At 36.6% G+C, this 12,860-nt stretch overlaps 1 protein-coding gene across 1 annotated transcript in view; it reads right to left on the reverse strand.

Annotated features, from left to right (window-relative positions):
* Positions 1-2,313: 2,313 nt before the first annotated feature.
* Positions 2,314-12,860, reverse strand: part of LOC150090868 (uncharacterized) — a 41,517-nt gene continuing 30,970 nt past the window's right edge. Inside the window, exon 3 of the mRNA XM_090375269.1 lies at positions 2,314-2,936. Within this exon, the coding sequence (XP_090231395.1) occupies positions 2,314-2,936 (623 nt within the window). The remainder of the gene's footprint in view (positions 2,937-12,860) is intronic.

Here is a 12,860-nt window from a genome sequence, read left to right on the forward strand (position 1 = left end):
CCCTTTTTTTTGGCTGATGCTATATAAGCTTGCTTTCTTGCATCATGTGCCTTTACTAATGTAACTAATGCTAACATGTGCCTCTCACCTTTTCTTACTACTGAATACATCATTAATAGTCAATCTAATAGAACAAACTTAGATGTGAAAAGATCTAAACCTCCCAAAGACTTCCTCATTCATTTCATAAATATACTTGGTCCCAGTTCCAATCTCAATGATGCCCATTTGCACTTACAGTCTGTCAAACCCCACATACTTTTGCTGAGAGAGAAATAAGTTTATCCTTATTGTAGGCTTCTTTGTCTCCTGATAATTTATAATAATCCCATGCATTTTCCTTTCCAGAATGTGAGTTGAACTATGATCCTCTTAAATGCCCCTTCCTCTTTCAAGGAGGGAGGAGCATTTAAGAAGCTATACAAAATACTTGCAATGGTAAATTGGTCTAGGCAGCTAGGCTGCAATTGGCATTGAGGCCAACAGCATTCGTAGCATGGTACTGTCGGGGGAGGGGGAGCAAGATGGAGCTAACTACAGCCAGTCAGTCTCTTATACAATCACAATGGCTCTAGTTATTGTTGTACTAAATCACAAAAGCTAACTAATTTTACTTATTAAACTGTCACAAAAGACTTGTCTGATTATCAAATAATTATTATATCAGGTTTTTTGATTAACATCTCCAGATGAAAATCTTGATTTAGTATAACCTAAGCAATATTAATCAGACTGGGATTATAACTTATCTCATAATAATACATTTAACAGATTAATTTTCTAAGTGTTAACAAATTTCAAGAACCACTGTTTTTTGTTAGTTAAACTACTACTAGGTTAAATTCAAAAGTTAACTGATCACAAAAGCCATTACAACATTACATCAATACAGTACTACACCAATAGTGTAGTACAACAGTAGCGCACAGAGGAATACTATCAAAAGAAAGGCACAACACACCATGTCTGTCGCAGTGAAGGTACAGCAACGAAATACCTCACAGGTTTTACTTTTGTCAGCTAAGAACAAGAAGCTACAGATAGGGTGAGCACCAGAACGTGAAACTGGATATTTTAGGTATATTTCTCATGCAGTCAGACAAATTCCAGTTCTGTGTGTGTTTCATGGCAGGACCAGGTTATGACAACGGCAGCAGGAATCAATAGGCCCATCATGACAAGTATCAAGCTGCAGGCTGGAAGTGTGATGGTGTGGAGAGTCTACTGTTGTAGGCTCTGAAGGGATGCTCATGGTATCTATCTGTTCGTAGTTACTTCCAACAGAATAATGCACTATGTCACAAGGTACAAATCATTTAGGAATGGTTTCAGGAACATGAGGGTAACTTTACCATATCTCATTCACCTGTTCTCAACTGAACTCTGTGAATGAGCTGTTTATGACAAGGATTTTCCACCATCCAATCTGAGGCAACTATATAATGCAGTTAAGTCTGCATAGGAGTCTAATCTCCATGGGATGCTTTTGGCACCTAATGGACTCCACATCCTGACATCTTGAGGCTCTACTGTGAGCTGTTGTTGTTGTTATTTGGTTTTTAGGAGCATTAGCAACTAAGGCCATACTGCTCCGGGGATATGCGGTGGTCATTCCATGACCTTGCCGCATCCTCTGTATTTGGTGGTCATGGGCTCGAACCCTGGTCTAATCAAGAAGCGTGTGCTACGCACTGCTGCTCCTGCACACCTGGCTACGGAGGCGTCAAACTACTGTGAGCTAAAGGAGGTGCTACACACTACTGGGTCTGCATAACTAATAAACTCACTGAGTGGGTTTTCAAATTAATTAAAATTCAATACCAAATATAAATTTTATCATAAAAATTTAGCACGTAACAGAGATTTTAATTTTTGTAATAAATTCATTTTTATTATTCCAGTTTTATTTTTGAGCTACAAAAATGTTTCATAGCAATGTTTCATTGCAATAATTTGTCAGTCTAGCATTCCTGGATTTAATAACTTACAACAATCTTCCATTAAATATGTTAGTTTATAAACTAAATAAATCAGTCACATGAAAGTTGTGTCAAGGCTGAATAACAGCTGCACACACACAAAAGTATAGGACAGCTACAAAAGTTTCCCAAAGAAACATTGGTGGTATTCAAAACAACACAAGATTATACTGTGCACGATGAACTTATTAGCTTAATTTAGGAACTTTCATCTAGTGATCTCAATGACTAACCCAACAAAAATTTATCCATTTAGAACACAGCCTATCATTTCTAAACTATAGTGAAAGAATTCACATCTACTAGATAGATTTTTTTTATGATTATTTTATTATTAAAGTAGTTCATACTGATCAAGGAGAGAAACATTTTCTGTTTCCAGATGATTAATAACATGCATTTCAAAATCAAGTTGAGGAAATTCTTTAGGGAAAATAGCCTCACATATTGGACACACTCTTTCTTCTTCTGTTGGTATATTTTTGCATGGGAAAGCAACTGGATGTTGCTCATTATTTGTATACGTTTTAGATCTTGCATTAGGCACCTCATATGAAATGTCCCCTGTCAATTTATGCTGACTTTTCAGCACAGATTCTCTGTTTGTCTTCTGATCTGAATTATTAATAACAAGAGTTTTACATATAGCATTAGTAAAATTTTTGTCATAAACACAAGGATGTACATTTTCCTCCGATGGATCCCTTTTCTGATTATCAGTGGTGATACAATCTAAAAATTTTGAATTGGTGGCACCTGGTTTACATTTTTCTTCTAAACTATTTTTCCCGCTCTTGAGTTGTTGAGTGAAATATGCTCGAAAACTTTCATCAGAAGGTCTTGAAAATTTTCCTTTAATTTCATTTTGTTTTTGAAAATTATCCTGTGTGCTTTCTGTGTACACTTGGCTTGTACTATCATTCTTTTTAACACACCAAGCAATGCCATTTTCTTTTCCTGAAATGTAAAATTGCTTTGGAAATTAGAATTTTAAATAAAGTAATTTTAATTAAGGCAATAATGACAATTTAATCCAAAGCTTAATAGCATCAGTTATTATATATATTATACAGAATACAGTCAAACTTATTTCTTTTTTTTATGTCATTATTCTGAATACCACTATTAGATAGGTTAATAGTACACTAATAAATAGGTTACTGCTAGTTTTTTTAAGTAATGGATCTTATAAAATATGAATAAAAATCACCTTTTAAAATAATGAGGTAATCCATGAACACTATATTTTTACTAACTTACAGAGCAACATTTTCTATGTGGACTTAAATGAAATCATGAATAATACAGTGGACATTACCATCTAGGTGTATTTTGTACAGCAAAAACAGCAAAGCTTGTAAATTTAAATATCTATTAGAATTACATGAATATGATATTCACTTTCGATCTACATGATTTTTTAAACGGAAAAGAAGGGCCAAAAAAAATATATATATTCTTTATGACATACCATTCATATGTTAATTTTGCAGAGTTTTGGTTTCTTTTTTTTTTTCCATTCATTCTGCTACTCAGAAATGTCTGTAAAGTAGCTGGGAATTTTATTTATTTTATTTTATTTTTTTGTGGATAGCATGAATTTGTTTCTAACGAAGTTTTTTTACTTAATTATAAAATATGTCAGAGTTACAAGTAAATTTCTAGTTAAGCCACCTCCTAAAGTAGAAATTTATATATACAGCTGATTCTGCTATAATGCATGGCATATATTCCTAAAAAATGATGCACAGTAGAAATGTGCACTATAGTACTTTCTATAAATATTGTATTTATAGAAAGTATTTTAATTTTAAATCTTAATTGGTCTGGTCATTTTTGGTGATCACTGTATTTTAGAGCTGCCACCTCTTGAGGTTTAAACATATCACATGTATGCTCCAGGTTTTGTCATAATTTTTCCAGATTGTACAATAGTAGAAAAACAAACATTACATTCTATTCTGAGATAAATATAATATTATATGCTATTATATATATGCTTTTTAAGAATGTCTAAAAAGGGTCATGAGATAGGACTATTACAATTTTTTTACAAGTACATCTTTATCTTAAATACACTACTTGTGGAATTATAATTTTTTTTATTATAAAATGATTAGATAAACTCATTATATAAAATTTTAAATAAACTTACAAACTAAGTCAGGCAAGTAATTCAAGATTACTAGCATTTGCGTTCTCCAGGAAATTATATCTTTATTTCTATGGATTGTTCATTTGCTGACACCTATTTTAAACTGTGGTGGCCTTGACGTGGAAATTAGAAATTTATATACGTATATCAGCTGATTCTGCTATAATGCATGACATATATTCCTAAAAAATGATGCACAGTAGAAATGTGCATCATTTTTTACTATATTCACTATAGTAGGCATATTTTCATATGACAGTTGGGGATAGGTTCCATAAAAGCTGTAAAATCATTAATACTTACCCCATTTTCAAACTTATATTTACTAATACATATTATGCTATTATTAATAAATAACATTAAAACTCAAAAAAGATTATTAAATAAAAATTTACTGAAATAAAATATACACAAGCAATACCGTTTCATTTTTCAATCAGAGGAAGGGGTTGAATCTTCTCGTATTGAACCTGTTCTTTTAACCTTTCAGTCAATAATATCAATAATGTGACACTAACAGGCATGCATTGATTGTACAGCAGGCACTGTTCAGTATAAATGAAATATGACAAGAAACAATTTAGTATTGTGCACCTTCTGATGCCATTCTTTATTTTATGTTGAAAGTAATTAATGTACTCATAATATATCTGACATAACAATTGGCATCATTCAGACATTAACACAATTACAAATTCACAACAAATTATAACACTCTCCTTCCTCATTTAGAAATCAATGGTTATTGGCTATACACTGTTGAGAAACTATATATCTGGAACATTCAGAATGCTAAACTACTGCTTATTTACAGATGATGTTGCCAAGCCCACTTGGGATTTTCTGATAAGTTAAACACTAAATTCCAAAAAGATAATGCAATTATTTCAATGGTACCAGATTGTCTTCATCGCTTTCCTTCTATTCTTTCTTTTCTATCTAAAGACAGTTGTGTTTAGTATTTATAACAGAATCCTAAAATAAGTAAGTTGTGAAATGTCATCTGTAAATAAGTTTTATACATAAAGATGGCTCTAAGAGTGAAGTCAGAAACTACAGACCAGTTAGTCTGACTTCAGTGGTAGGGAAAATCTTAGAAAGAAATGGCAACTAAGTAACGTAGTTTTGTAAAGTGAAAATCATGTTTAACTAATCTAGTAAAATATTTTGACAGTTACCCATGTGCTGGATGTAGGGAACAATTTCGACAGAGTATTTGGATGTTAGCAAAGTATTTGACTCAGTCCCTCACGAGAGGTTACTGTATAAGCTGGAACATTTTGGTATTACTGGAAAGATTCTAAGGTGGATTGTAGGGCAGAGGTTTGTGATCAATGGATATTCTTCAGATTGGTGTAACGTCAGAAGTGGAGTCCCCCAAAGATTGGTTCTTGGACCACTTGTTTCTGATTTTCATAAACGAGATTGATGAAAGGAGCAACATTTGTTAAAAAATTGGGAGAGTCATTAATGACCAGTGCCATGCAGCACTTTTCAGGATGACTTGAACAGGTTTAAACAATGTTCAGAAAAGTAGAAGCTATGTTTAAATGCATCAAAATGGAATACTTGGGGAATAGCAACCCAAAAATAAATTATACACTTGGTGGGGTTGAATTAAAAATCCTAGAGAAAGAAAGCATCTGAGAGTTACGATATGGGCAGACATGAAATTTTTTGAGCAGAGTAAACATGCAGCAAAGAAAGCCCATGGTGTCCTATCCATGATTTATCGAACACTCATGTAAAAATAGGGAGTCCATAATCCCATTGTATAAGACAATTGTAAGACTGTGTGCAAGTATAGAGGTCTCATAAAAAAAAAGACACAGCTTCTTGAAATGGTCCAAAGACTAGCAACTCATATGGTGAGATGAGCAAATGGGCGACCATACAAGTTAAGACTTCGGTTATGAGAGCTGCACAACTTGGCAACTAAGAGGTGACCTGATTGGGGTATATACAGCTCTGAGAGCTGTTACTAAAATGAATGAAGGCAGAATTTTCGCTGTTATAAAAAATTCCAGAACGAGGAGCAATAAATTCAAATTACACGGGAAGAGGTTTTGATTACATTGTAGGAAGTTTTGTTTTAGCCAACGAGTTGACTAATAGAACAAGATGCCCCCCAAACACCTTTTCTTACTACTGAATACATACACCATGAATTGTCAAACTAATAGAGTAAACTTACCTGTGAATAGATCTAAACCTCCCAAACAGTTCCTCATTCATTTCACAAATATATGTCTCAGTTCTAATCTCGATGTCCATTTCCACTTAGTCTATCAAACCCGATGTACTTTTTCTAACAGAATCTAAGTTATTGGTTAATTCAACCACTGCTCATCTCAGTTGTCCGAATTATTTGCTGTGTGATTCCTTTCGATTAAAAGGTGGTACTTCTGCTTATTTCTGTTCTGATATTCCACGTCAGAGACTTAGTAATTTGGACTCTCCTCTTTTCGATCTTCTCTGGCTTAAAATATATCTACCACATTCTTCCAAATTCATCTGTTGCCTCTATCGTTCCCTCAACTCCACTAATCATTTGGAACTCTTTGGTTTCCTCTCTTTGAAACTTAAACTTTCTCCAGTCTAACTTGCCTAATAGTGATTTAATTTTTCTTGGTTATTTTAATGTTCGCAACTCTGGCTGGCTGGCTTCCATTTTCTAGTCACACGGGCCCAGCTGGTTGAGATGCTGAGGCTTTTGCAATTACTAATGATCTCCCACAGATGGTTCATTTACCTACCAGAATACAAACCAATTCTAACCACACAGCCAAGACGCTTGATCTTTTTCTCACAAGCAACCCTTCTAAATACACAGTCGAGGTGAGTGGTCCTCTAGACACCTCAGATCACACCTTATTGATGGTCTTTTCTCCAGTGGAGTCTTTCTCTCATGGCCATTCCCAACCTAGTGTTTTTTGGCATTACAAGAATGCAAAATAGGATGATCTGTGAGATTTCTTTTCCTTGGTCAGATTACTGCTTCAAAACTTCCGATGTCAACGTTTGCTCAGATTGTGTCAGTGAAATAATTTTTGTAGGGATGGAATCCTCTATTCCACACTCCACCCTACAATCTTGTCCTTTATCAAAACCTTGGTTTTCCAATAAATGTGCTAAGGCTGTTCAAGAGAAGAATGTTGCATATCATAAATGGCTTGGTTCCCAATCTTCAGTTTCATTTTCTACCTACACCAAAGCTCGCAACAAATGTAAAGCAGTTATTAATCAGTCCAAACTAGATTTCGAACAGGCTAAGAGCAGGAAACTTGCTTCTTGTTCAAATGGCAGCCGAGCATTCTGGTCTCTTGCCAAAACTGTTGGCTGCAAATTTTGCCATCTGTTCCCACGTCTCTTCAAACCAGATGGTTCTATTGCCACTTCAGTCAAGGATAAAACCGACCTGCTAGCATCCCATTTTTCTTCCAACTCGTGTATTAATGATATTGGTAAACCACCTCCCACCATTCCCAGTACACTCCAATTAATGCCTCCTGTGCTCTTCCATCAAAAGGATGTCAGAAGGATTTTTATGAATTTTGATGCAACGAAAGCACCAGGTCTTGATGGTATTTCTCCACTTGTTCTGAAAACCTGTGCTCCCAAATTTACTATTGTTCTGTGTAGCCATTTTTCACTTACTTATTCCACAGGTGTTTTTCCTTCTGGTTGGAAATTTGCTCATATCCAAGGCAGTTCCAAAAAAGGGAGACAAATCCCTTCATTCCAATTAACATCTCATTGCAATTACTTCTACCCTTTCTAAAGTAATGGAGGATGTCAGCAGGATTTTTATGAATTTTGATGCAACGAAAGCACCAGGTCTTGATGGTATTTCTCCACTTGTTCTGAAAACCTGTGCTCCCAAATTTACTATTGTTCTGTGTAGCCATTTTTCACTTACTTATTCCACAGGTGTTCTTCCTTCTGGTTGGAAATTTGCTCATATCCAAGCCAGTTCCAAAAAAGGGAGACAAATCCCTTCATTCCAATTAACATCTCATTGCAATTACTTCTACTCTTTCTAAAGTAATGGAGAAATCAATTAACTGCCAACTCTTAAACTATCTTTTTTTTTTTTATGAAAACCCCAAACACGAAAGGTATTAAAACCTATAGTACTTAGTACCATGCATGGGTTGAAGGAGAAGTATGGGGAGAGGTGGATCTAGAAACCTTCAATCTATTATGAATTAATGAGACTCATGGCAGAGAAAAGAAATCCATGGGATTCATAAAAATTATCAGACAACACAGAAGCCTATGGCAGATATAAGCTAGTCTATAATCAAGTCACAAAGGAGGCTAGGCAGGTGAAGGCAGATTACAAGAAATAATTGATAAAGGATGCAAAGAAAAACAGCAAAGAGTTCTTTACCTATGTCAACTCTAGAAGGAAAGGGATGAATCAGATTGGTCCACTAGATATCAATGGTTTGACTGTAGATGATCATTCTCAGATAGCTGCCGAACTAAATAAGATATTTTGCATCTACATTCACACGAGGAGTTATTCAAGGAGGGGAATGCCAGAGGTTTATCAAACTCTAACAGGGAGCTAAGTGATTTTGTTATAACTGAGTGCAAAGTGGAGGAGAAATTGTTGAAGTTAAACATAAGGAAGGCACCTCGGGTGGATGGGATCTATAGAGTTATATTAAAGGAGGCAGCAAAGGAAGTAAGCAAACCTTTAGCCATAATGATGAAAGCTTTCTTGGACTCATAGAAGGTCCTCATGGGCTGGAGGTGTGCAAATGTGTCCCTAATTCACAAAGAGGGATCGAAGGGTGACATGAGTAATTACAGACCAGTTGGTCTTACTTCTGTTCCGGGAAAAATAATGGATTTACTGGTTAAGGAAGCGATGCAGGATCATCTAGACAAGACTGCAGTGGTCACAAGAGAACTGAATGCAAAGAATAATTTCGATATCATATACTTGGATTTTAGGAAAACTTTTGATACTGTGGCACATTACCATTAGTAAAGGCATATGATGCAAGAAATCAAGCTTATATAGTATCAGCCAAAAAAAACCCCCTCCCTTTTCACCCATCCACTTGCTCCAAATGTTTGTCTAGTTCTGCCTTAAATCTATTTAAACTATCAACTTCTACAACGACTGAAGGAAGTTTGTTCCAGCAATCAATATCCGCTGGCTAAAGGCAAACTTCAGCACATCATTTATTCTGAACAAGAGGAACAACACTATCAGCACTGACCATGCTCAAACCATGCAAGGCTTTATACACCTCAATCAGACCACCTCGCAGGTGCTTAGTCTCCAGACACTGTAATTTGAAAAACTTTCTTCATAAGAGCAACCCTTTGTTCCATTCACTAATCTTGTTGCCCTTCTCTGTACTCATTCCAACAGCTCTACATCCTTCTTAAAATCAGGTCTCCAGACCTGTATATAGTACTCAAGGTGTGGCCTGACCATTGCCTTATACAAGAGGTTAATCACCTCCTTATCCCTGCTAGAAAAATTCCTGTGTATCATTGACAACACACCATGAGCTACTCTTGCAGACAGTTTGCACTGCTCAGAAAAATGCATATCTGCCTGCACAATTACCCCCAGGTCCTTTTCATTTTCTACTACTGTCAGTGTAGTAACACCCAATTGATATGTTACTCTGGGGTTACTGCTTCCCATATGCAGTTACATTACATTTGTCAATGTTAAACTTCATTTGCCACCTCTCAGCCCATTTGCTCAACTTTTCTAGATCCTGTTGCAGCAGCATACTGTCATTAGTGTCATTAACAACTCTGCCGACCTTCGTATCATCTGCAAACTTGGACATTAAGCCTGATATACCATCATCAATATCATTAATAAATACAGAAAACAAGGATGGACCCAACACAGAACCCTGGGGGATTCTACTAATAACATTAGTCCACAAAGAGCAGTGATTACCACTCTGTCTTCCCCCACTCAACCATCCCTTTATCCATAGCAGCAATTTGTTTCCAATGCCACACTGCTCCAACAGTATCAAAAGCCTTTCTAAGATCCAAATATATGATATCAAAATTACTCTTTATATCCAGTTCCTTTGTGACTGCATCATAGTATCCAATCAAATTAGTCAGACAAGACTTCCCCTTAACAAAACCATGCTGTGTCCGAGCTATAATTGAAGATGTCTTGTCTAGATGATCCTGCAGTGCTTCTTTAACCGGTGCCTCCATTAATTTTCCTGGAACAGAAGTTAAACTAACAGGCCTGTAATTACTCGTGTCGTCCTTTGATCCTCCCTTGTGAACTGGGGTCACATTTCCACATCTCCAGTCCATGGGTACCTCTCCTGAGTCCAAGAAGCTCTCATAATTATGGCTAAGGGTTTGCTTACTTCCTTTGCTGCCTCCTTTAACATAACTGGATTTATCCCATCACCCCATGTGCCTTTCTTATGTTTATCTTCAAAATTTCTCCTCCACTTTGCTGTTAGTTATTACAAAATCATCTGCCAGAGTTTAATTCACCTCTGGCATTCCCATCCTTGAATGACTTCTCACGTGTGAATGTAGATACAAAATACTCATTTAGTTTGTTAGTTATCTAAGCAGGATCATCAACAGTTGAACCATCGATATCAAGTGGACAAATCTGATTTATCTCCTTCCTTCTAGAGTTTACATAAGTAATGAAGTCTTGGTTGTTTTTCTTTGCATCCTTTGCCAAAGATTTCTCATAATCTGCTTTTTCCTGCCTAACCTCCTTTGTGACTTGGTTACAGACCAGCTTATATCTGTCATAGGCTTTCGTGTCAGCCATTAATTTATATGTATCCCATGCATTTTTCTTCTCTCCCACATGTCTCATTAGTTTATATCACACCTATTTAAGCCTAAACCTTGAACAATATTTCTTAGTTGGTATGAAAAGCCTATTAGCTTCCAAGATTAATTCTTTGAATGTTTCCCATTTTGAATTTGCTGTTGGTAACATCATCAGTTGGTTTCACCGTATAGAATTTAAATACTGTCTCAGACGACTGTAGTCACCTTTACGAAAGCAAAAACCCTTGATGGTAATTACCTCTTTGAGTAAATCCCACTTCAGCACACTGTGATCACTGCCACCTAGTGGTTCCTTCATCTGCAGATTCTTGATGCATGATGAATCATTACTGATAAACAGATCAAGAGTATTACTCCCTCTAGTTGCCTCCCAAACATGCTGTTGTAGAAAACAATCATCCAATAAATCTACAAAAGCCTTGCTAGTGTGTGACCAACCCACAAATTCCAGTCAATATCTGGGAAATTAAAGTCCTCCATTATAAAACACACTGATTTACTGGCCCACTCTATTGCTCTGTACAGTTGTTTATTATACTCATCAGAGTCATTAGGCTTATAACACAAACCTACTCTCAATTTTGCTCTCCCAGTGCTTATGTCACACCAAACTGACTCTACACTGTCCAGCCATATCAACTGGCTGTATTTGGAACACTACTATAATAATCGGAGCAGTACAGCATTATTGGCAAGTTGTTACAATGGATTAAATGATGGTTCAGTGGGAGAAAAGGGAGAGTGGTTTTCAATGGACCCTGCTCTTCATGGACTAATGTTATAAGTGGAGTCCACCCATGGTTTGGTGTTGGGCTCGTTGTTGCATGTGGTATTTATCAATGATATTGATGAAGATATATCAGGATTAATGTCTAAGTTTGCAGACAATACAAAGGTTGGCAGGGTGGTTAATGACAGTATGCTTACTGCAACAGGATCTGGATAAGTTGAGCAGATGGGCTGAGAGGTGGCAACTGAAGTTTAAAATTGACAAATGTAAAGTACTGCATATCGGTTGGTTGGGTTTTATTGGCACATTAGCAACTAAGGCTATAATGCGCCAAAACCTTGTCATAAAAAAGTTGGTCCAGTGTGGACCTGTTTCTTTGGAAGCCGCACTGAAATCGGGAGAGAAGGTCATTCGATTCTCAATACCATAAAGACGAGAATTGACCATTCTCTCCAATATTTTGCACACACAGCTAGTCAGAGCAATAGGACGATAGCTTTTTTTCGGAGATTTAGGATCCTTTTCTGGCTTGGGAAAAGCAAGAATAGTTGCTTTGCGCCAGGTATCCGGAAAATGCTCTTCACGAAAGAATCTGTTGTACAGGAAGAGAAGACGGTCCATGGATTCTGGGGAAAGATGTTTGATCATTTCATAATGGATGGTTTTTTTTTTGGTAGTTGTTGGCGTATCGGCTTCTGTGGCCATAGTGCACCTCCCAAAGTTTTTGCAGTACTCTGATCCAAGCCAGAGGCGGGATTCGAACCCGCGACCTTTGGGTTGCCAGGCAGGCACTTTACCCACCTGGCTAGCCCGGTCGGCACATCATAATGGATGTCTGGTACAACAGCGGTAGCCTTTGTTCAGGCAAGAGCTGTTTTCAGCTCATGGTTAGTAAATGGCCCATTATATGCGTGGGAACCCTTCGATGTGAACTTAAGGGCCTGTTTTTCACTGTTGTGCTTTAAGACCAGAAACTCTGGGGAGTAAGATGATGTTGCAGAGATGTTAGAAAATGTTTCCTCAAGAGCATTGGCTATTGCAGTAGATTCTGCAATAGTACATCCATTATATTCCAGGACCGATGAGGGGGTGTGCTGTGTATTTCCCCTTCATTTGCCGGATTTTTCCCCAGACCACCTTAGCACTGGTAGACTGTGTAATCGATGAT

Source organism: Mastigoproctus giganteus, chromosome 1, assembly GCF_048544385.1.
Source record: "Mastigoproctus giganteus isolate SK-2022 chromosome 1, ASM4854438v1, whole genome shotgun sequence".
Lineage (NCBI taxonomy): Eukaryota > Metazoa > Arthropoda > Arachnida > Uropygi > Thelyphonidae > Mastigoproctus > Mastigoproctus giganteus.